The following is a 25600-nucleotide window of genomic DNA, read 5'->3' on the forward strand; positions in this document are numbered from 1 at the left end:
ATGTATATGGTACCTAAGCATAGTGCTGTCACAATGGGTACTAGATAATGTCATAAGAAGTTACATGTTTGGTGAAAATGAAGTGGGAAACAGAATAACAGCATTTCTACTGGGGAAAAGGGAGTCAGGTCAATACATAAGGAGGAAGGACAAATGACATCAGGGCAGTTTAAGGCTTCAATAAATCATATTATTTTGTAATTACTTAAAATTATATACCACACACATATAGCTTAAAAACAATTAAACCTCCTAGATTGATAATATTCCCCACAAGAACCATAGACTAACAAAAACTTGAGTACCAGCAAAAAGAAACCTCTTTTTGAAGAGTTCATCAGGATAGTACAAGTGATTCCCAAAACAATATAAATTATCCAGGTACCATTTGGTTGCTTCTCAGGAGTTGAAGGGTCTCTATTGCTGAAGATGCCATACACATTAGACACGTGACTCCAATGAATAAGCTGAGTCTAACATGAAAGCTTTTTCCTTATGATGTAGCATTCATTGTTCCAGAAAATATCATGCAAGGTGACAAGGATGGAAGCAATTAAACAGGCCTACCCAGCTGTATCACCTATGAACCATAATAATGATCTGCATGACAAGACATGTATAAAGGGACTAGAAGGGAAACTGACTTGTCTATAGCAAACAACTAATTGGATTCACAGCTCACTTAACAAAAAGGAAATTAAGCCTGGTATTAGAAATTTAGCCACCCTTCTGGGGCTAGTGAGGTCATAGATCTTAAGAGAGGATCTATTATCACTACTTTTCTAGATCATCATAATTTCTCAATACAGTCTATATTTTATTTTTATACCCACAGATGTAACTAACACTCTTCATCAAAGAAGCATCTCTTTACAGCGAATGGGGACCATTGGATTAAACCACAATTGTATACAACACAGAGATTAATAAGTTAGGCCCAAAGGATACATCTACATCATAGCTCCTGCATCTATGCCATACAAAACATAATGAAAGAGGAAAAAGAAAGATGATAAAAGCCAAAATATCAAAAAGTCTTCTTGTGAAACAGCCTCTCCTAGAAATGACTGCATAAACAAGACCAGACCAGACATGTTAAAATGGAATGGGGAAAATTTCATGGGGTTTCACCCCTAGATGAAAAAATAACTAAAGGAACTATTGGCTGCTGGTATAAGGAGAATTAGTTTCTCCTACATAGCAATCAGTCTTGAAATCCCACACACACAGACAACAAATGGACTCAGCAGCTTCTATTTATACATGTGTTTATATATCTGAGTATGTGTGTCTGTGTAACAAACTAAATCAGAGAAAAAGAGGCTAACAACTGGAGAGTGGAGGCCACAGGTGGAGTTTGAGGGAGGATAACTGAGAGGAGATAGAGGGAGGAAAAGGAAGGGGGATTGATGTTATTCAATTTCAATTAAAAATATTAAAAAAAATAACTCTCAGTCTTAGGTGAGGAAAATAACCAGAACTTTTTTGAACTATGAAGTAGCACACTAAATAAAAGAAGAATGGTGACTTTTGCATGATAACTTGGGAATGAGCACATTTACTCCCTACTCATATGTCCTTAGCTTTACTAATCCCATTTTAGAACAAAGGATATGTGAAATGCATGCAGGCAAGTAACCGGCAAATCTAAAAGATCTTTTGTAAAGGAAGGTGGAACTTTCTTACCTTACGCCCAATTATACCTATAGCAGTCACTTTCCAAATTACCACCCGGCTTATATTAACTATAAATGTATGGCTAATGGCTCAGATTTATTACTAGCTAGCTCTTACATCTAAATTAACCTCTTTCTATTAATGTATGTATTGCCATGTACCCTGTGGCTTACTGGTTTCCTGGCACCTTGCTCCTTGGGTGGCTGACTGACTTCTGCCCCGACTCTGCCCTCCTTCATCTCCATTTTCAGTTTGATTGTACTGGCTAACCTTATTCTGCTGCATCATTGGCTAAACTGCTATATTATCAACACATATTTACATCATACAGAATCTCATATCAATCTTTCTCATAAGTTTCATGTGATCTTTTGTCTCTCTAATCAGCATATATTGTTTCTCTTCAGTGCTATGCCTGTCATCATATGAAATTCATATGAGGGTCACTTTCTCTATATGCTATTGAGTGGGGAATTCTATTCCTGCCATTGTGACCACAGTGTGACTCATGTTTAAGTGGAGCCCCAGGTATTAGGAGATTGCTGAGACCAGTGTATAGAGGGAGGCCCCTGTGCTGTGCTTATCATTTTGAGACTGATGAGCTATATGCAATTAGACTGACTGACCAGAAAGAAAGGCAAAGAGATGTTAGGCCTGATCAAGTGTCCAATCTTCCATAGACTGTCAATTTCCAGTATAAAAACTTGCTTAAAAACAGCAAAACTTTAAATTCTGGTGTTGGCTTACATGAGATATGTTGGTCTAATTTATTAAAGCACCTCCTGACAAAGTTGAAAAAATAAAGAATAAAAACATGACTGCCATTCTTTGCATACAATGTACCACCTAACTCACTCTTGCTTTTGTTCTCACCTAAGTGACTACTAGCAGTTACTTGATTTCACTTGACATAAGCCAGTTTTTTTAGCTGACACCTACATGTCTGACACTCACAAAAAATAGCACATTAGCTATAAGGTATATCTAAAGATACAATGTGTTCATGACTACAAAAAGGAAGAACCTCATTCTGTACCCTCTGATCATAGCCCTCCCTCAGTTCATCTTTAAGGAAACCTGCTTTCTGGTTTCTGCCAAATTTTTAAATTCACCTACAAGGCTGTTGCTTCAACAAAAGGCCATCTATTTACCTTTATATTAGCTTTCCCCAACCAATATCTTTATGGAGAATAATGTTTTATTTTTCCAGCCTGTATTTGTGATTCCTAAAGTGATCTGCCCATCAAGGCTTATATTATCCATGACTTTCCCTTGCAATGACTTTTTTTCTGTATTAAAGAAGGTGGTAGTTATTGAATCACTTTTCAATCACTAATCAGAAACATTATTCAATTTATTTATTCCACCATAGGTGCTAGCATGGAATGGATACTAGCTCCTTTCCTAAACCTCCATGGATTACCATGGAATTGTATTCTGAAGAATGTAATGTGAGTTTCTGGGAAATATTACTTTCCCTTAAAGAAGTGAAGGCAGATAAGTTCAGCTATATTCATCCATTTTCCTTGTACCCTGAACACTGAAGTGTTGCTTTGACTTATTGCAGTCCAGCTATGGCATGACCACAAAGGAGCAAAGATGAGATAATAAGATGTATTATAAGGTACAATCTCAAAAGTATACTATAAAATCGATATAGTTTAAAGTATACTATATAAACCTATACAATATATACAAAACACTATAAAGATAGTGGAAGTAAATAGCACATGTCAATGCAAGACAAGTTCTTGAAGGCATTCCAGAACCACTGAGACAGTCAGCAGCCACTGTAATCCAGAATCTTTGTCAGGAAGAAAGACAAAAAGGTCTTCTCAGTCAATACATAAGATTTTACTCATTTTAAATACAGATCATATTGCTTATTCACTGTATATGTATGTTTTTGTTTACATATATATGTGTACAACCATATTTCATATAGTAAAGACAATATAAGCAACTAGTTTTTTTATAGAATTATAGTGTTTTTCTAAAATATGACATGTTCCTGATGTTTTATATTCTATTAATAACAATAACTTTCCTCACATTCATTGGTTTAAACGAATTAGTAATAACCTTAGAGTACCTCAAATCCACCAGTGTTGCATTAAGGAAAATAAGTCATAAGTACTTTCCCTTGGAGTAATTTTACCTTGGGCAGCCCCAGCTTTAAATTCTGTACTTCTTTCTTCCTACATCTGCCTTTGCCTCTCCTCTCCTCTCTATAATCTGTGTTGAGTCTGGGTGCTCCATGGATGATGTCTGTTTCTGAACCTAATAAAGGTGTTTCACTCTGTATGTATTGGATGGCACAGAAAGCATCACAGGGTGAAGGAATCTCCTTTACAAAAATCTCTCTCTAATAGAGTTTTACAAGGGATTAAGTTACTAATTCCAACTGACCCAGATAACAAACAAGAAAATGTTAACAAATAATAGACAACTGTTATTTCTATCATTTATGATGCATATTTATTATATAAAGTTGCTTTTCAACCTATTTGTCACTTTCAGCAAATGACTATATTATCATGCATACATCCACTTATTGCTGTCTGGGTTGGAGCATGGAAGAGTACATTACTTAATACTACCTCTTAGACTATAAAAGCTGATTGCATAGGAAGTGTAAGACAATTAAGTTTGATTACTACATTGTTCTCCTAAAGGCAGTTTAAACAAACAGGCTGAGTACACAGTGGGATAGCAGTCATGGTCATGGGTAACCTAAAGGTGTGTTATTGACTCTGGCTATGAGGTACAGCAAAATTTCCAGTCCCTTAGAATGCAAACAATACTTTCATAATGTGCTACCACACTCAAAACCCAGAAATTAGTGACTTGCTATTAATAACTTCAAAGATCTGCTTTGAATCAAGATCTGCTAGGTTCTTGCTCATAATATTCTATTCAATCAAATTTGTCTAACTTTTGAATACTAAAACCTTTAAAATTTATGCTACTCTTCCTGAATTATCTTGTTTTATTAAACAAGGATACCAAGTAAATAAAGATTATGACTGCTATTATCTCATGAAGAAATATTTAATGCCATAAATCTAGTAAGAATATGTAATTTAAATAATGATGCATCCTTAAGAAAAGTATTTTTTGAAGCACTCACTTGTAAGCATGTAAACACATTTATCTCAGCCAATATCAGTCAAAATATCTGTATTTACTGATATTTATTTGTGTGACTGGGGGACCCATTATTTGTCCCTTCTGCTTAGATACATATTCTGACTGATCTTGTTCCATTCTTGCTCACTGATCATCTGTCTTCCACACTCAAATTTCAGTTATCATTGGATCTTTTGTAGCATCCTGAAGTACCTACACACAGCCTCTCATAATGCTTCACTCCATGAAACAGAAATTGCAACCACATTTATGTACTTATTTGATTCACATCTCTCTTCTTCAGTTGACTTCTTACACCACAGGGGGAGATTTTTGCTCAATATTGTATCCTAGTTAGTACTCATCAAATTCATGCACTAGGTCCCTAGATAAAGCATGAATATAGGTTCTAAAAAGTCAGAAAGCCAACAATGATGTCAAATTATATTAATACATTAATTAATGCACACATATACTTAAATGAATTTTATCTTAGACATTATTATTTTTATAGAAAAAATACACACATGACAGAAAGAGTTCCCACATACCCCACAAATAGTTTTCTTTATTTCTAGAACACCATGTATTTGTTTACTATAGACTAGTGAGCACAATTGTGAATCAATGGTAATGTACTATGGTTGACTAAAATTCATATGGTATTTTCATTCTGTGGACTATCCAAATACCTGTTTGTTTTGAGGAACACTTCCAGAGAACATATATTACCATGTCTCTTCCAATTCTAGTTATTTAGCAAATATTCTCAAAATGATTTGTTTGTGAAGATTTTAAGTCCCTGTTAGCCATGGATCCAGTAATTCCAGAATGCTCATCAGTTAAGATCTGTGTGATGCTTTCTCATGCAAAAACATGGATTACAAATTTTAATAGACATCTATGTTGTCAAGGTATCACTTTTATCAGATCTCAAATGAACATGATTTCAACTTTACCTGCTGCTATCCCTGCTCACTTACTTGACTATTGTCTCTGAAATTTCACTACTAGACACTACTACGGTTTCTTCTTTCCAACCTAGACTTTGAGAAAGGTTTCAATATATAGTAAGAAACTAAATAATGAAAGAAATATATTTTTATTATCTGTGAAGGTTTATTGGATATGCTAATAAATATATTCCAATTTGTTGTCATGTAATATTATCCTCAAGATGCCATATGTAAAAAAAAAATCACTGACTTTTTTTTTTTTTTTTGAGACAGGGTTTCTCTGTGTAGCCTTGACTCTTCTGGACCTCACTTTGTAGACATTTAAAAGCAGTATCTTGTGAACTATGGTAGTTGTCACATACATTAAGTACCTTATCTGAATATTATTATATCCTAGTAAGGAAAGCAAGGACAACTTTATTTCTATCTTAAAAACTGGACTTCAGGTGAAGTGTTTAGTGGTCATCTTGTCTTATTGAGTGTCACATTTTGTATAACCATTGGTATAACCAAGGTTTCCTATTCAAACATTAAATATAGGATACATAGTTTAGCTTTTTATCAAGATTTATTTAGGGTCACGTTTTCATAATAATGAATAGTAGTGAATAAAGTTTAAAGTTTAACTATGTCTTTGGGAGTTTCTGCTATTTAATGTTATAAGGGTGTCACAGACTCAGAAAATATGTTAGAACGTGTGTGAGTCTCAAAAGGTTTCACACCTACTGAAGAGCTACAGGCAATTCAAAACTGCATATAGAGAAAGAATCAGTATTCTCTCCCTGATACGTTATCCAATCTTCAGTGTTGAACTTTAATGCATTTAATGATAAATGGATTCAACAAGGTGTATTTATACATTTATGTGTATATATGGAAAATAATAATTACCAAGTGGCACCTCATTGAGAAGTGTGAAGGTGGATTTCAGAGGAGTAGAAAAGAGGAGAGAGAAATAAAAATGCAGGAATCATATATGAAATTCTCAATAAATAAAAGAAAATTATTAAATATTTTAGTTGATGGGAATAAGAAAACTTAAGTATATGACTCATACTCATATTCTGAAGAGCTTCTGTGTTTAGAGACAGTGAGAAGGACAAAAAAATGTACAGAATGGCCTGTAAATAGGGGTAGGGAGCAGTTAGTGATGGTTTATGGGAAGGAATGAGATAACAACATGTAGTATTTTCCTCTACATATCTGAGTAACTGTCAATTCAGAGAAAAAGTTCCCAAGGAAAAATGAATATAAATAGATAAAACTACAAGACTAAGATTTCTATTGAGTATGCAGAAGTATTGACTAATGTTTATGCTTCTTATGACATTTCATTCTTTTTTATGGCTGAGTACAACTCCACTATGAATAAATTGTCTTTATCTCTTCATCTGCTGTTGGGTAAATTTTACTTGGAATTAGGCTGGTTCCATATACTAGCTACTGTGAATACTGCAGCAATTAATATGGTGTACATGTTTTTCTGTAGTATGCAGACACATATTCTTATTTTTTATGCAGGTATATTCTGAGGGGTAGAATATACCCAAGTCATGGGATAATTATAATTTTAGTTTACTGAGAAACTAAACTATAAGATTTTCATTCATTTTGATTTCTATAGTGACAGTACCAGTTTGTGACTTACTCATCAGTGATTAAAAACTACTCTTTCAGGGGCTGGAGAGATGGCTCAGTGGTTAAGATCACTGACTGCTCTTCCAGAGGTCCTGAGTTCAATTCCCAGCAACCACATGGTGGCTCACAACCATCTGTAATGAGATCTGCAGGGACAAATGCAGACAGAATACTGTATACATAATAAATAAATAAATCTTAAGAAAAACTATTCTTTCTCTACATTTTCATCAGCTTTTGTTCTCATTTCCTTCCTTCCTTTCTCTCCCTCTCCCTCCCCCCTCTCCCTCCCCCCTCCCCCCTCTCCCCCCTTCTCTCTCTCTCTCTCTCTCTCTCTCTCTCTCTCTCTCTCTCTCTCTCTCTCTCTCTCTCTCTCATTGGGGTTCTTTTCCACATTCCACAGCCATCTTCAGTGTTTCCCTAGAGCCTGAGAAGTCTTTCTTCTCCTGAGCTATCCCCAGGTACTTCTTTCTGTTTTTAAGACTGTCATGAGTAAATCTATTTTTGGTGATTTCTTTCTTGGCAAATCCATTATGGGTATAAAGAAAATTCCTGATATTTGAGTACTGATGTTGTCTCCTACTACTTTCTTAAAAGTTTTATGATTATGGTAGATTAAATGTAACTGGCCCCCAGAGTCTCAAAGGGAGTGTGGCTTTGTTGGAGTGGTTATGGCCTTGTTAGAGAAAATGTGCCACTGCTGGGGCAGGCTTTGAGGTTTCCTATGGTCAGGATACTGCCCAGTGTCTCAGCTGACTTCCTATTGTGTGCAAGAGGTAGGATTCTCAGCTACTGCAGCACCATATCTGCCTACATTCCATCATGCTCCCTGCCATGATAATGGACTGAACCTCAGACACTCTAAGCAACCCACCCATTTAAATGTTTTCTTTATAAGAGTTGCCTTGGGCATGGTGTCTCTTCACAGCAATAAAACATGTAAGACAATGATATCTAAAGATTTTCTGGTAGGGTCTATTGAACGCAGGATTACCCTGTGAATGAATTTGACTTAATCCTTTCTGATAGGTAGTCTTTATCTTTCTTTCTCCAATTTTTATTGTTCTGTATATAAAACTTCAAGCACTATACTGAAAAAGAGTATAGTGACACCCTTCACTCATACTTGATTTTAGAGGCTATGTTCGGATTTCAGTATTTACTATCATTTCAGATGTAGGTTTATTGTATACATATTTTTGATTCTTGAGGCATGCAGTTTCTATTTTTAGTGTCTTAAGGATTTCATTATGAAGGGTGTTAAACTCTGAAAAAGGATTTACCACATTTACTGAGATAGCATGTGGTTTTTTTCTTTTTATACATAATTTTTATTTTTGAAATTAAAATGCAATTATATAATAGTCTCCCCCCAACCCTTTATAAATACCCTCTTGTTCTCTCTAAATTCAAGGTATCTATTTTTATTGTTGTTGTTTTTTCCCTTTTTAAGTTTATTAATATATTATATCATATTAATTTATCTGTATATGCTAAAACATGGTTGTATCCCTGAAATCAGACTGCCTTGATCAGAACTTGTGATTTTAATATGCTGATCTGGATTCCTAGTATTTCAATGAAAATTTCAGTGTCACTGCTTAATAAGAAAAGGTATTAGAATATTTGTTTTGGTTTCTTCTTTTTTTTTTCTTTTTTTCTACATCTGATTGAAATCATTGTGATAATGACTTCATGAAATAAGTTTGGCCTTGTTCTTTTCCTTTTTTTATATTATTTAAAAACAATTTGAGGGTTGTAATTCAGCAGTTAGCCTCTCTGGTCATAGGCTGGTCTTTGTTTCTGGTTATATCCTTGTGTAAGTTATCTATATACTCTTGATTTAATAATATGCAGTCTTCTGTCTCTATTGATTGCATTTATTTCTTCATATTATTCTAAGTCTATAGAAAATGTTTTCAAAGCATTTCCTTTTGACTCCCTGGAATATATTAGAGTCTGTTGTAACACCTTTTAATCCCTAATTTTTGATATGTTTCTTCTCTTCCTTTTCATTACTTTGGTTTATAAATCTTGATCATTTCTCAAAGTAACAATTCTCCATTTCACCAATTCTACCATTTTTTCATCCATTTCATTAATTTCTGCCCAGATCTTTTTTGTTTGTTTCTTGCAATCTACTACTTTAAGCTTTATTTGTATGTATTTTTTGAGACACATCAGTAAGTTTTATTTTATTTTAGATCTCCCAATTTTTTAATGAAATACACATATATAAACTTTGTGTATAAAAAAGCTTTATTGATGAGTTTTTAAAATTTGAATTGCTCTTTTCATCACTAACTCACTGATTATTCCAGAATGTATTTTTCAGCCTCTAAGAACTTCCATAGACTTTATGACTTCCTTTTCCATTGATTTCTGCCTTATCCCACTAGGATATGATAAGATATAAGAAATGCTGTCATTGTTATGAAGCTATGAAGGTTTGCTTTGTGGTTTTTAATGTAATCTGTTTTAGGCAAACTTTCACGTGCTTTTGGAGAAAGGTATATTCCTTGACTACTGAACAATATTCTTTAGGTTTATATAAACTGCATTTGATACATGGCAAAATTCAATTTGAAGTGTCTCTGTGGAATTTTAGTTTGGATGACCTATCTATAGATGACAGTGGTATACTTAGACCCCCCCCCATAGTTTTATCAGAACTATATGTCATTCTATGGACATTAATCTTTTGTTGCTAAGAAAATGGAAACTCCAATGCCAAAACATACAGATATTATATTACTATATCTTCTTGGTAAATGTATTTCTTGTATTAATATACAATAGTCTTATCTTCTGACTATTATTGATCTGTAGTCTATTTTTATCAGATATAGTCATTATATGCACATATATTTTATATCATTTCAAGTATGATTTAAAAGTTATAATTTCTCATATACTTTAATATTTTTAAAAAATTATTTAAATGTTTAATAATATTTTGTGTGAAAGTTTTACATATTAATTACCATTTTTGCATCTTCTAGAGAAATGCAATAATTTATATATTTTACTAGCATCCATACTCCCTCAGCATATTGCCAAAAATTAGTTATATAAAAACAACAAAAGAACAGTTCTAAATATTTATACAAAGCTTTATTTCTAGAAGCTTCTTCCAATAAGAAAAAGTAAGAGAGCTAGAATTAACATCTAACTGTCCTGACTGGATTTCTGTGAGGCAATGTGACTTTCTCCTTGTGCAGTTCTATAATTCAACTCTGATGTAGTGCTATACACATCAACATACACTATAATCACAAAAATTTCTTAGTGATAGCTGATTATAAAAGCAAAAGAACATGAAATTAAAATATATAAATACAGGACAGAAATAATGTGTTATTTTTACATTATAGTAGCAGCAGAGCAGGCATGGGAGTCTCCCAGAAGTTCAGAAAATATCTCCCAGTAATCTTCACTTTGACACAGCTAAGAGCCACCTAAGAAAAAAATTGCAACTGAAAAATTTCCTAGATCAGACAGGCCTGTTGTCATATTTGTTTAGGATTATCTTGAGTGTAATTTGATGTAGGAACACTTAGCCCACCATGAGAGGCACAATTCCTTGGACAGGTGATCTGGGTGGCTTTATAAGAAAGGTAGCTAAACTGGAGCCTGATAGATCTAAAAATCAGCAAGTTTTCTCTACAGACTCTGTGTAAAGCTCCTGCTTGACTTCCTGCTCTGACTTTCCTCATTGATAGACAGTTAAATCAAATAAATTCTCAAGTTTCTTGTAGTCAAAGTATTTTATCACAGCTACAGAAGGGAACCTAACATCAAGAGTACAGCGGTGGTGTCTGTTTTCTACATGTCATGGTGAGCACTTGTCACAGTGGAAACTGTGCCATTAAGCTGGCATCTGTTCCTTTGGGCTCCTTGATAACAATAGCTTCTGCACCTTTACTTTCTATTTCAGTACTAGGTTTTCAAGAGCTGTCACGTGGCTTGTGTCCTTCTAACTAAATATTTCTTGCAAGAATCAGATTTTCTAAGATCATTCTTAGGGTATAAGACTGACAATTTGGATGTAGTTGTGAGGAAAAAATTTAAAGCTTATTCTTCTGCTCTTTTAAAAGTGTATTTCTCACACATACAGAACCATGGTTCATGAGTAAGGCATTCCCACCATTGTTGCCATGAAACATAAAGTCACATTCTCATAAGTCATTGACACAAAAACACAACAGTGGCATTATTAAAATCCTCAATACCTCAGCTCTATCAGGACTGGTTGATAGGAAAGTAGACCATCACTCTTGCTCAAGCCAAACAAATTGGTCATGGTGATGGGTACTCCATTTACGCAGAGCTACATCTTCCACTGTCTGTATTAGTACTAGAGTGGAACTCAATTTCATGCATAATCTTACACCCAGGATATTTAAAAAGTAATTCAAGTAAAATGCTCTTGGGTAGAAGAGTCTGTCTTGTCTTATTTTTTTAAATATATATATTTACTAAGATCTTTCTGGTGTCCAAAGCAAAATGTGTGCTGTTACTCTAGATAACATGGGCATTTGCTTTAAGAAAGAGTTGTGACTTCGTCAATGGGTAAGAGTTGCTATTTTGTCTAATTGCTGAATTCAAACTTCTGAGTATCACTGAGGATATCACAAATATTCCAGTATGTTTTGAAACAACTGTGGGTATAGAAAGGAACAGAGGCAAAGGAATGAGTGACTAAAAGTATGTTTTATTTTTCAAGAGTGGTATGATCTATAATACTATCACATTTAGCAAAATTATACTAATGTGTATGTGTGTCTGTGTCCATGCCTGTGTGTTCATTTACAAGTGTGCATGCATGTTTATAGATGATAGAGAGCAATCTCAATGTTACTTGGCCATGGACTTCATGATGACCATTGCTATTTGGCTAATTTCCAACATTTCAAGCCATACTTCTCCAGCACATTTAATTTTCATATTTAATGATTCTCAGTATGTATTATGAGAGTTCCCTTATGGTTTTCCTTTGGGAATTTTGTGTGAGCTTTGTATGAAAATGTATAAATCAATAGCCTCTTTAAACAAAATAATTCTTTGGAAAAAAAATTCCTGCCACTGTAGAGCCAGAAAATCATTGTGCTCTCCTAATTTCTCCAAGAACAGGAAAGTTAGACCTGATCCCAAGGATAAAACACCTACAATCCAGGTCCAGAACCTGAGTCCATTAAGGGCAAGAGTTTAGTTAATAAGTATAGAGAAATCAGAATGGTATGGTTACAATAGGAAAAGAATAGACTATCAGAACCTTCACTTTGGGGAGCACATGAGGGGAACAGGTTCATATAGTAAGACTAAGACACAATTAGGGAACAGGTTAGCACAAATTATGCATCATGACCCTTGAAGAATGAAAATTACTCTTGAATTGTATTGGAGTGCCTGGTCCCCAGAAGTCTTTTGCCCAAGGTCAGGCATTTGGATAAGAGCCTTCATTCCCTTAGGGGCTTGAGGAAAGTTCCTGCTTGCTTAAAAGGGAGACACTTCCTCTCTCCAGCAGAGGAATTTTGGCCCTTCTATTAACATATGACTGCTGCCTTAGACTTGTCAAGGTCAATGCTAAATTCTTCAATTCAGCAAAGGGAAGGAGATGGCACAATCTGAGGGGGAATCAGGATGGCTGCCAATGTATTTAAAAAAGGATACACCTTTTATACTCTATAGTTGCACATAGGATTCAATGGGTGAGAAGATGCATGTGAGCTAGGATGTGGCTAGAAATCAGGGGTTGAAGAATTTGGAGATTTGGGGATCAAGGCCAGGTTCTCCTGTTTTTCCAGAAAGAATTTTATAGATTAAGCTCTTTATTTCTCCCTAGTGTGTGATTTTCAAAATTTGTTGGGCTACATTTCTGAAATTAATACCAAAAAAGGATAAATTATTTCCATGTAATGATAACAAAGATATGGTGACCACAAAAACACATAGGAATTGAGGGAGAAGAAAGGATATTTGAAAGATAGGTTAGGAGAAAAGCACTTTCCAATGACAGAGACCTGGCTGTGCTGCACAAATTCTTGCATCCCATATGGCATTCACTCACTAGCATTGTTCCTGCAGGGTTCCATGGGAAGCATTCAGTCTCCATGTTAACACCTTTCTCCTGAACCTCCTCATTCATACATTTTCAGCTGCAGTCCTGAAGTCACTGAAGACAAATCAATAACATTTCCTTGAAATTCAGTAGCCTATTTTCCTAGGATGCTCTTAAAACATACCACTTCCATGACAAGATCTGCTTAATGTTTGTTTAAAGCAGTTGCTTATGTCTTTGAGCAAAGGAAAACTGTGAGCATTTTCTCACACATGTCACTCATGTCTGGGTGCTAATGGCGAGGTGATTTTTCTCTTGTGTTTCAGAGGGCGCATTCTTGTCATGGCATTAAGCAGATGAAGCAAAGTTAAATGCTACCAAATAAACCTATGAATGCTGCTGAGAGACTTTGGCTATATAGTCATTCCTGGTATCAGTACTTACATTGTGCTTTGTGAGGTTTGAAATGTTAGCTGCTATTGCTTGGAGCCAATCCATGCAGTCTTCAGCAGAGAGGCATTGAATAATTCCACTGCAGACTCCATCCACAGCAACAACTTGGAAAGCGTTTGGCCTACAGTTGCATCAGAACAGAAGAAACCAAACAGCATGTTAGTTAGCTGTTTACAGCTCATTCCAGTACTTGTAGAAGAGATCTTCCTTCATACAATATGACAGCTTCCATATCAAATCAAATTTGATTACCTTCTTTATCTATATATCTATATCTGCTTTAAAATGAAGCAAAAAATGATCACAATATTACATAATTCAAAATAATTAGAAAATGTTCTTAAATTAAGGTAAATGTGGGCAACCTTTGAAATATAAAAGAAAGCATGTGGTATTGAACAGCTGCTACTCAGGGGCATTTTTCCCCCTTAGCCAAATACGCCCAGTCTGTGATTCTTTCTCTGATCTTTTGATAAGTGCTATTACATTTTCTGCCTTACAGTGTAAAGACTGCAAACACAAACAAATATTAAATATTACATGGTAAACATGTTAATTTCTTGAATGTTGTTTAGATAAAGGTTTAATGGACATGAATACATGGAACTACAGCGGGAATGGGAGCCACCAAAAGCCCTGGCCATGAAAATTAGTCTGTTGTATAATGTGGGGGCACATTAGAAAATTTGCAAGTCTTATTTAAATCCACCAGTAATAGAGTGATAGACAACTACTTCCACAGTTGAACAATCCAAATAGGACCACACAATCACATATTATCTCCAAATATACACATTTCCTAGCTCCATCAGTTTCACAACTGGTCATTTGAGGAAGTTATATATTATTCATTTACTGAAAAAAAGGAAAACCCAAGGAGCACACATATGGCCCAAGGTCATGTGTAGGCCTCTGTCCATTTATTTTCTCTCTAGACTAGTTCCAGTCTTTAAATGGAACACCGGATGGCAGTTTTGCTGTCCAAGCACTCTGCATTAAAATTTTCAAATGTTTGTAAAAACTAGTTCTCATACTTGATGTTTCTATACTGAAGACAGAAAAGTGCTCAAACTTGCATTACTTATTATCATTGAAAAGTAGATATTTGTTAGTAATAAAGTGATTTTAAACTTCTTATAGTAAAAAATATACTCCATGAAAAAAAGTATATTAAAAACTCACCAGTACATTCAGCTTAATTTTTGGTTGTGAGCCTAGCCTTTCATGGCTGAGCCATCACTCTAGACCTGAACTTTAATTCTAATGCTCATCAATAAGTAAGGCATTTACAATATTCGGACATAAGTCTGGAGAGATGGCTCAGCAATTAAAAACAGAGACTCCTCTTTCAGAAAACCTAGATTCTTTTTTTTTTTTTTGCTTTTTTAAATTTTATTTTATTTTACAATACTATTCAGTTCTACATAACAGCCACAGATTCCCTTGTTCTCTCCCCTCCTGCCCCCCTCCCCTTCCCCTCAGCCCACCCCCCATTCCCACCTCCTCCAGATCAAGGCCTTCCCCGAGGACTGAGATCGACCTGACCTGATGGACTCAGTCCAGGCAGGTCCAGTCCCCTCCTCCCAGATTGAGCCAAGCATCCCTGCATAAGTCCCAGGTTTCAAACAGCTAACTCATGCAACAAGCCCAGGACCTGGTACCACTGCCTAGATGCCTTCCAAACAGATCAAGCCAATCAACTGTCTCACCTATTCAGAGGGCCTGATCCAGTTGGGGGCCCCCCAGCCTTTGGTTCATAGTCCATGTGTCTCCATTCGCTTGGCTATTTGTCCCTGTGCTTTATCCAACCTTGGTTTCAACAATTCTCCCTCATATAAACCCTCCTCTTTCTCACTAATTAGACTCCCAGTGCTCCACCTGGGGCCCAGCCGTGGATGTCTGCACCCAGATTCCTCAGTCCTTAGATGGGGTTTCTGGCACAACTATTAGGGTGTTTGGCTATCCCATCACCAGAGTAGGTCAGTCCCAGCTGTCTCTTGACCATTGCCAGCAGTCTTTTGTGGGGGTATCTTTGTGGATTTCTGTGGGCCTCTCCAGCACTCTGTCTCTTCCTCTTCTCATGTGGTCTTCATTTACCATGGTCTCCCATTCCTTGTTCTCCCTGACTTCCCTTCTGGACCAGACACTGACAGAAAACCTAGATTCTATTCTCAACACCCACACTGAGGCTCACAACTATCTGTACCCTACAGTCTTTGGGGGGTAGACATCCTCTTTTGACTTCCAAAGTAACCAAGTATGTTACACAGACATTCATGTAGGCTAAACACTCATATGCATGAATAAATATTTTTTAAATTTCCAGACAGAAGCACAACAATCTACAGAAAATGAGGACAAATTTGAGCATAGCAATGCATATATTTCCACTCTGTGATTGTTGTGACCATTTATTCATAAGTTTTAATTGTGAGACCAAAATGAGCCATCTTAGAAATAAGACGAAAATGCTTTCACCCTAAAACTAAGGCCTAAGATTTCTCCTTTTAGGTACAGGCCATGAGTTACTGTAATAGGCCATGAATTACTGAAACCAGTCAGTCCAGATTCTAGAAACCAGGAAGTGTAAAAGTACAGAGTCCCAAGGTAGTCATGAGGTAATGACTGCTGGACTATGGAATGTCCCCTCTCTGGTTCCCTAGGTAACTGTTTGACCAAAGAATGTTCCAACCTTAGTTTCCAGGGTAACTGACCATAAAAATGTCCCTACCTAAGGGCAGCCAATGAGAAATGGTGGTGGGCAACCACCCCCTTAGAAGTAAGATTAAGCCATGATTTCTAGAAAGTCCCTAGAAGCGAGCCAATCAGAATTGTACCCATACTAGCACCCCTAAATAATGCAACCTTGTGTTTTTTGCCTTTAAAAACTGAGCTTGCAGAGAGGCAGGCACTTCTTTTAGCCTCCATTGGGTTGGATCTGCTGGACAAAGTCCCTGCCTAGGCTTGTATTACTTTTGGATATCCAGAATTAAACCTTGCTTTTGCATTCTGGCATGCTCATCTTTGGTGGTCTCTCTGGGGGTTGCAATCTGGGCACAACAGTAATAAGAGTACAACAGCTAGATATTGTTAGTTCATCAATTCTGAAATTTATGTAAGATTATAAACTTTATAGTCCCTGATAGAATAAATCTGAGAGACTCATCTTTTATACATCAGACCTGAATATTAAAGCAAAACAGTTTTTTTTTTTTTTTTTTTTTTTTTTTTTTGGTTTTTCGAGACAGGGTTTCTCTGTGTAGCTTTGCGCCTTTCCTGGAGCTCACTTGGTAGCCCAGGCTGGCCTCGAACTCACAGAGATCCGCCTGGCTCTGCCTCCCGAGTGCTGGGATTAAAGGCGTGCGCCACCAACGCCCGGCTGCAAAACAGTTTTTATAATCTGTATAATGCATATAAATAAACATACATTTCTAATTGGAGTTAATTATTCTTCTTTTGATTCATAATTGCTTGTATGTCATAAGTTTGCTTACTGTGTCCATGAGGGTTGGATAAGAGAAGTGAGGTAATGATTTTTGTAAATTAGAAACAAAAATTTCAGAGGCTATAATATACAAAATTATTGTGTCTTGATTACCCTCTGTATGAGCAGGAATCCAGGAACCTGGATATAGAACAGGCAGTGAATATTGAGAAGAGCTCTGTGGACCTTCCTGGCAATGAAAAGCTGGCTAGGATCCATGGTAAGTATTTGTCTGATTATCATGTATAGATATGCAGCTTGGATAGGCCTATTATTAGGGAAAGTAATGTGACTAGGGAAATCTAAGGTACACAGTTGAATTAGGACACTTGAATGGATGCAGTTCAATAACTCCATGATTAAAATTGATAATAAGAAACAACAGAACCAAAATTCCTCTTTTTTTTTTTTAACTAAACAGTGGAACAGCTATTGTGGGGAAGGCAAGAGAAAACATAAATCTTGCACAGAAATATGAACTCCAAAACCAAATATGAGGGGCTCAAAAACATGGCATCTTTTGAGAAAGATTGGTTGCTGGGTCTGTTACAATAAGGCCTTATCTGTAAGTGCTTGCAAATTATTCCATACATGTCTACCTCATCCCTATGTCAGGAATAGCCATACTAATACTTCAGTATTTGACTAATATATCGTGTCTGTACTTACAATCTTTGTGGTAACTGCAAAGTGCAAAAAAAAAAAAAAAAAAAAAATAGGTAGATAGGCCAGGTGGTGGTGGTGGTGGTGTCCACCTTTAATCCCAGCACTTGGGAGGCAGAGGCAAGCAGATGTCTGTGAGTTTGAGGCCAGCCTGGGCTACAGAGTGAGCTCCAGGGATGGCGCAAAGCTACACAGAGAAACCCTGTCTTGAAAAACCAATATATATATATATATATATATATATACATATATATATATATATATATATATATGATAGGTAGATAGTGTTAACATTTCATACAAATGTCTAGCCAGCACACAGGGTCATACAGCTGTAGTCACTTAATCTATGCACATGCACTGTGTAGATGAGTAAACCTCTATATGCATGCTCTAGGACCCCCTTTAAAGGCAAGCTCTACTTGTTCCTCTCTCTCTTTCCCACCACTCCTCTGAGTCAGGCAGGCAGGCCTTTGCATCTCTCATTTCCAATCCCTCATACTCTCTCCCTTCTCTTCTCTTCTTCTCTCTTCAGCTCTTGACTCTCCTCTTAATAAACCCTTCATGTGAGCCCTGTCTCATGACATTTCTATCTGCTCTCATCTGCTGTTTTTAACAACATTGGTGCTACAAGACCCAGCAGCCCTCCTGGTACTTCCCCCTATTTGTCAGCAGTCTGAGATGTGCCAGGGACCCTGGACACAGTTTATCTACAAACCCCTCCACACAACACCAGCTACTACAATTGGTGAGTCTCCCCTCTCCCAGTAAGTGTAAATACTTCTGTGGACCTATGGAAATGACCGTTGGTCATTTTCTTGGAAGACCAAGATTCCAAGATGTTCTTGGAAGAGGGAGGAAATCCCAGCCACTGCCTTCAGAGTAATGGTTGGTCTCATTCACCAGCAATCACCTTTGGCCATTACTCATGATTGAGGCCTTGTTTCTCATCTATGGGACCTATGGTGTCCCTAGTATACATCAGACCTATGTGTCCCTCAGGCTTGGTACCTTTGTCCCTGCCCTTTGTGTGAGGACTCAATGGGTAGCTTATGCATTGTCAAATGGTCCTCAATTTCTGAGATGCTAGAAAGTATAAGCCATTGAATCTTTTTTTGTTTGCTGTTGTTGTTTTGCTTTTGTTTTTTGCCTCACTCATGGGAAATAAGCCTACCAGTAATATAAGCCCAACATCTCCTTTGGGGTGTCTTTTAGAAAACCTCAAACCTCTACATTTAATCCCCTATTTAAGGTTTCTAAACTCTCTTCCTTTGTATCCAGAAATGGCCCAAATATCACTTAGATAACTGGTCAAAATGGCCAATTAATGGAAGGTTAGACCCTGATGGGACTTTCCAATTTCTGCCAGTGGATGGGTAGATGGAAAGAGTTGGCTTATGCTTATGCTTTCTATTACCTCAGCTCCAAAACTTCTCTCTTTGCTTCCTGTTCACCAGCTCACACCCTCCAAGCTATGCAATCTGAACTAGAAGAACCCTCTACTACTACTCTAGACCCTGATAACAAACCTCCACCATTTCAAACCCTGATAATGAACCCCACTATTCCAATACAACTGTCCCTTCCTCCTGTTCAGTAATGGCCCACTCCAGTCATTGTTACCCATTCTCATGTAACTATGGCATCCCACCCCACCCAAATTTACAATTCTCCCATTTTGAGAGGTAGCTGGAGAGGATGGACTGGTTAAAGTATATATCTTTTTCTCACTAGCAGAACTCTCTCAAATAGAAAAGAAACTGGGTTCTTATGTGCATAACTCTACCTCTTTTATAAAAGAATTCTTGTAGCTGGAAGTTTCTCTGGTCCTGCCCAACCCTACAGTCAAGACAAATCTCTCCCACCCACATCTCACAACCACTTGGTCCCAAGTAAACACACAGAGGCTTATATCATTTACAAACTGTATGGCCTATGGGTTCTTGCTAGCTAGGTCTTATAACTTAGTTCAACCCATTTCTGTTAATCTATATGTTGCCATGTGGCCATGGTGTTACCAGTCTGCTGGCATCTTGTAGCTCCTTCAGTGTAGCTAGAGTTTTCCTGCCTTGCCCACAATCAGGACAAATCTTTGTCACCTGCCAGTCCCACAGCCACTCAGACCCAACCAAGTAAACACAGAGACTTATATTGCTTACAAACTGTACGGTCGTGGCAGGCTTCTTACTAACTGTTCTTATATCTTAAATTAATTCATTTCCATAAATCTATACCTTGCCACGTGCCTTGTGGCTTACCGGCATCTTCACATGCTGCTTGTCATGGCGGTGGCTGGCAGTGACTCCCTTTCCCTTCCTGTTCTCTCAATTCTCCTCTCTTTTAGTCCCGCCTATACTTCCTGCCTGGCCACTGGCCAATCAGTGTTTTATTTATTGACCAATCAGAGCAATTTGACATACAGACCATCCCACAGCACTTCAACAGTGGGCTGGCCTTTCTTCTCTTTCTCCTTTCTTCTCCTGTCTCTTCAGTTCAAATATCCTGCCTAAACTTATTCTGCCTCACCATTGGCCAATAACCTTTACTTATCAACCAATCAGAGCAGCACATATTTACAGCATACAGAAAGACATCCCACAACAAATTCCAATATATTACCTAATCTTATAGTCTCATCTTTCATTATATATATATATATATATATATATATATATATATATATATAACCTACTTCCTGAGGAGTACAGGTAAGTTTGGGACCTTGCTGATGAAATTCATCAAACCAATGCAGCACATCTACTGGGTACCAAGGTGGTCCCCAAACATAGCCCCTAATGGGATCATAATACCCCAGGGTCTGCTCTAGCTAGAGACCAGTTTATAACTTGCTTACTGGTGGGTCTCTGTAAGACTGCCCTTTAGCCAGTTGATAATGGGAAACAGCAGGTAATTGTTCAGGACAGACAGGAAAATCCATCTCAGTTTCTTGAAAGACTCACAAAGGTCCTATTACTGTATACTAATCTAGACCCTGAAAACACAGAGGGCAGACAACTCCTTATGACCTATTTCTTTTCTGAGAGCTTCCCCAACATTAGGGTCATTAGCCAGACTAACACCTCTGCTCTTCTAAATTTCTTGTCCATCTAGGGCTATAGAGTCTTACCTTCCAAGGTCCAACTGGCCACTGCTCAGGTCACCTACTTGGGACTAAACACTACTCCAACTCACAAAGCCTTTACTTTGGATAGAAAGCACCCAATCTGGTCTCTTGCAGTCCCTTATAATAAAGTGAAGAGTTTATCATTCCTAGGAATAGCTGGTTTTTTATATCTCTGGATCCCTTCCTTCTCCCTCCTTGCTTGGCTTTTATATGAGGCAGCCCTTGGCCCCCAACATGAACCCCTCATCAATCCCATTATTAAGTCCTTTCAGAAGCTCCAACAGACTCTCCTCCAGGCTCCAGCCCTTTATCTCCTAGACCTTACATGCCACTTCTCCATCTATGTAACAGAAAAAGATGGATATGCCAGTTGGTATCCTAGGCCACCAGCTGTACCTGTAGCATATCTGTCAAAAAAAACCCCAAAAAACAAAAACTAGACCTTACCACCCAGGGATGTGTACCCTTCATGTGTGCTTTAGCAGATGCTGTGGTCCTCATTCAACAATCAAGGAAACCACCACTCTCAACCCATAACCTGTTCCATCTATTAACTTATAAATGTTTACAAACTACCTCATTCCTGGGTTCTTTCTCTCCAGAAGGCTCTTATAGAAGATGCCACACATACTTTCCAATCAATATCTGAAAGCTTCTCCAGTGACCCAATATTGACCACTCCTCATTTCATTCTTGTATTGAAACCCTAGAAGAACTACTGCCCCATCATTCACACATAGAGGAGGGCATATTTCCTCAGGCCACCTGTAACAGGTACACAGATGTAGCTGCTTTTTACATGATGGTACCCACAAAGCAGGTTATGCCATCATGTTAGATACTGGGGTGGTTGAAGCACAGGCACTCCCCGCCCACATTACTAACTAAAATATTGAATGATAGCTCTCACTTGTGCCTTCCATTTGGCAAAATGAAGCATTTACACAGACTCTAAATATGCTGTTCATATCCTCTTGTCCCACGCTGCCATCTGGAAAGGGTGTGGGCTCCTTACAGCAAAAGGAGGATCTATAACCAATTCAGGTCAAATTATGGCCATGCTGAAAGCCTCCTATGTCCTCAAAGCCATAGGAATTATTAACTTCTAGTCCATCAGATGGACTACTCTCTCATATCTAAGGGAAAAAAAAAAACGAGCTGATAAAGCAGCTAGAGCAACAGCCCTCCAAGGACCAGACTCACCTCACCTACCACAGGGAAAACATACACTACAACCCACTTCCCCACAGTCACCCCATGACACTGACAAACTCTGTCCTATCTACAGCAGCTCTTTCATTCTAATATCCAGGTTCTGTCTCATTTTGCCAAGTTTCACATCTAGCTGACACCTGAGAACTTGCATTTCCTAGGAACTATTACTGCCTCCTGTAAAATTTCTCAGATGTCAGGCCCTAATTTCAAATATCATAGTCCCCCTTTTTCTACCTACCAGGCCATGGGCTCCATCCTGGGGAGTAACTGGCAACTTGACTTTACCCAAATGCCAACAGTTGGACAGGTTAAGTGTCTCCTGGTTCTATTGGATACATTCTCAGACTTGGTGGAGGCATTCCCACTAATAACAAAAGGGCTCAGGCAGTCTCTGACCTCCTTCTTAGGTATATTATCCCCTGATTTGGAATTTCTGCCCCCCTCCAGTCAGACAATGGTCTTGCATTCACTTCCTAGATGTTCCAAACCCTATCTAAAGCTCTCAGTATCCTTTTACATTTTCATATCCCATATCACCCTCAGTCCTCAGGAAAGACAGAACAAACTAATTGCTCCTTAAAACACTTTCTTATTAAAATGTCACATGAACTTAACCTGGACTGGGTAAAGTTCCTGCCTCTAGTTCTTTCCAGACTCCTTGCTCTCCCCAAGTGACCTCTTTCAACAGCCCATTCGAACTTATATATGGGAGGCCAATTCTAACCCCCATCTCCCATCCAAACCCTGACCTCTCCATGATTATCTGATCACTCCCCTACTCTGTCATATCTAGTCTCTTCTATGAAACTTTACTGACTACTCCTTACCCCATCCATGTGCCAAACCTTGTCCACCACCAGTCAACATAGGGGATCAGGGTCTTCTCCCTCCTCCACACCAATGCCCCTCACCCCTTTCCCCTAAATTGCAAGGCCTCTTCATTGTAATTCTTGTAACCCCTCACAGCTGTTAAGCTTGAGGGTCTTCCTAATTGGCTTCACTTATCCCACCTCAAACCCTTAACTACCTCACTTCAAGATAATCTTTCTTCATACACAGAAACCTGAACACAACTATAGTCAACCTTACTGGACTGGAAACCCCATATACTTTTCTTTCTGATTCTCCTATCTCTACTAATCATACCTTGCTTCATCAATTTCCTCAATAGTCCATCTAGAATAATCATACTTAGAAAAGCAAGAACAAGAGAAACCCCCAAACAGACAATAGTAAGAAATAATAGAACTCAGAGCTGAAATAAACAAAATAGAAACAAAGAAAACAATGCAAAGAATCAATATCTCAGCTGCTTTTTGAGAAGATAAACAAAATTGGTAGTTTGCCCAACTAACCAAAACAAAGAGAGGATTCAAATGAAAAGAGTCAGAAATAAAGAGAAAAACATTACAATATATATCAAAGAAAGTGCCATTAAAGGGTAATGTTTTACAAACATATACTCCATGAAGATCAAAAATCAAAGAAATGAATTTTTTTCTAGATTTAAACAAACCACCAAAGTTAAACTGAAAAGAACTCAGCAACTTAAACATACCCATAACAAATGAGGTTTTGACATAGTAATAAAAATCTTTCCAGCTAAGAAAAGTCCAGAGCCAGATGGATTCACAGCAAAATTCTATCAAACCTTTAAAGAAGAGTTATATTCAGTCTTTCTTATGATATTTTAAAAATAGAAACACAAGGAGCACTCTTTATATGAAGCTACAATCTTTCTAACACCCAAATCAGGTAAGGACACACACAGAGACACAAAGAAAACTATAAGCTAATATCTCTAAAGAACCTAGAAAAAATATGGAATAAAATAATTGCAAACTGAGTACAGACATCTGTCCAAAGGATATACATCATGAACAAGTTGGATCTATCCCTGAAATGCAGGTATGGTTCAGCATACACATGTAAATAAATAAATAAAACACATAAGTGGACTTAAAGACAAAATTTACATGCTCATCTCATTAAATGCAGTAAAAGCCTTTGACAAAATTCCAACATGTGTTTATGATAAAAAGTTTTAGACAATGTAGGGTTAGATGGAATATGCCTTAACATAATAAAAGCTATATATAAGAAACCTATAGCCAATATCATCACAAACAGAGAAAAGCTTGAAACAATTGAACTAAAATTAGGAACAAAATAGAGATATCTACTATCCTCACTCTATTTCAACAGTATGTAGGAAATATTAGATGCAGCTGGGCAGTGGTGGTGCATGCATTTAATTTCAGCATTCAGGAGGCAGAGGCAGGCAGATCTCTATGAGTGCAAGGCCAGCCTGGGCTATAGGGTGAGTTCCAGAAAAGGTGCAAAGCTGCTCAGAGAAAGCCTATCTTGAAAAGCAAAAACAAACAAACAAACAAAAAACAAAACCCCCAAAGGTGGAAATTCAGCAATAGGGCAAGATACGGAAATAAAAAATATTCAAATAGGGAAAGAAAAATCAAACTATCCCTACATACAGATAATATGATACTATAATATTAAAAGTCAACAAACTTCTGCTAGAAACTATAAACAAATTTAGCAATTTGGTAGAATGTAGAATAATCTTGCACAAATCAATAGTGTTTGATACTTCAACAACAAACACACTGAGAAGGAGATCATGGACACACTCCCATTAATTATAACCTCAAAGAAAATTAAATATCTAGAAATAAGCCTAACCAAGGAAGTGAAGGACCTCTACAATAAAAACTTTAAACCTCTAGTGAAAGAGATAAAGACACAAGAAAATGAGAAGACATCCCATGGTTGTGCATTGGAAAATTAACTTTGAAAAATGATCACTCTCTCAAATACTATTTTCAGATTCAATACAATTCAAAACAATATCTGTATCTCATCCTTTTTTTGTGTGTGTTTGTTTGTTTTTATTATTTATTTATTTTTTTGGTTTTTCAAGATAAGGTTTCTCTGTGTAGTGTTGGCCCCTATCCTGGTCTAACTCTAAGCTGGCCTCCAACTCACAGAGATTTGCCTGGCTCTGCCTCCAGAGTGCTGGGATTAAAGGTGCGTGCCACTAAACCTGGCCTGTTTATTAATTTTTGAGACAGGGTTTCTCTGTGTAGCCCTGGCTGTCCAGGAACTTGCTCTGCAGACGAGGCTGCCTCAAAGTCAGAGATTCACCTGTCTTTGCTTCCCAAGTGCTGCAATCAAAGGCATGT

The 25600-nt window shown here is 37.2% G+C and overlaps 1 protein-coding gene across 11 annotated transcripts in view; it reads right to left on the reverse strand.

Annotated features, from left to right (window-relative positions):
• The window catches only part of Sntg1 (syntrophin gamma 1), a 925417-nt gene that overhangs the window by 354988 nt on the left and 544829 nt on the right, over positions 1-25600 (reverse strand). For all 11 annotated transcript variants that reach the window (XM_076564008.1, XM_076564009.1, XM_076564007.1 and 8 more), the window contains one exon: positions 13906-14035. In XM_076564008.1, the coding sequence (XP_076420123.1) occupies positions 13906-14035 (130 nt within the window). The remainder of the gene's footprint in view (positions 1-13905; positions 14036-25600) is intronic.

Source organism: Peromyscus maniculatus, chromosome 2 (assembly GCF_049852395.1).
Source record: "Peromyscus maniculatus bairdii isolate BWxNUB_F1_BW_parent chromosome 2, HU_Pman_BW_mat_3.1, whole genome shotgun sequence".
Taxonomy (NCBI): Eukaryota; Metazoa; Chordata; class Mammalia; order Rodentia; family Cricetidae; genus Peromyscus; species Peromyscus maniculatus.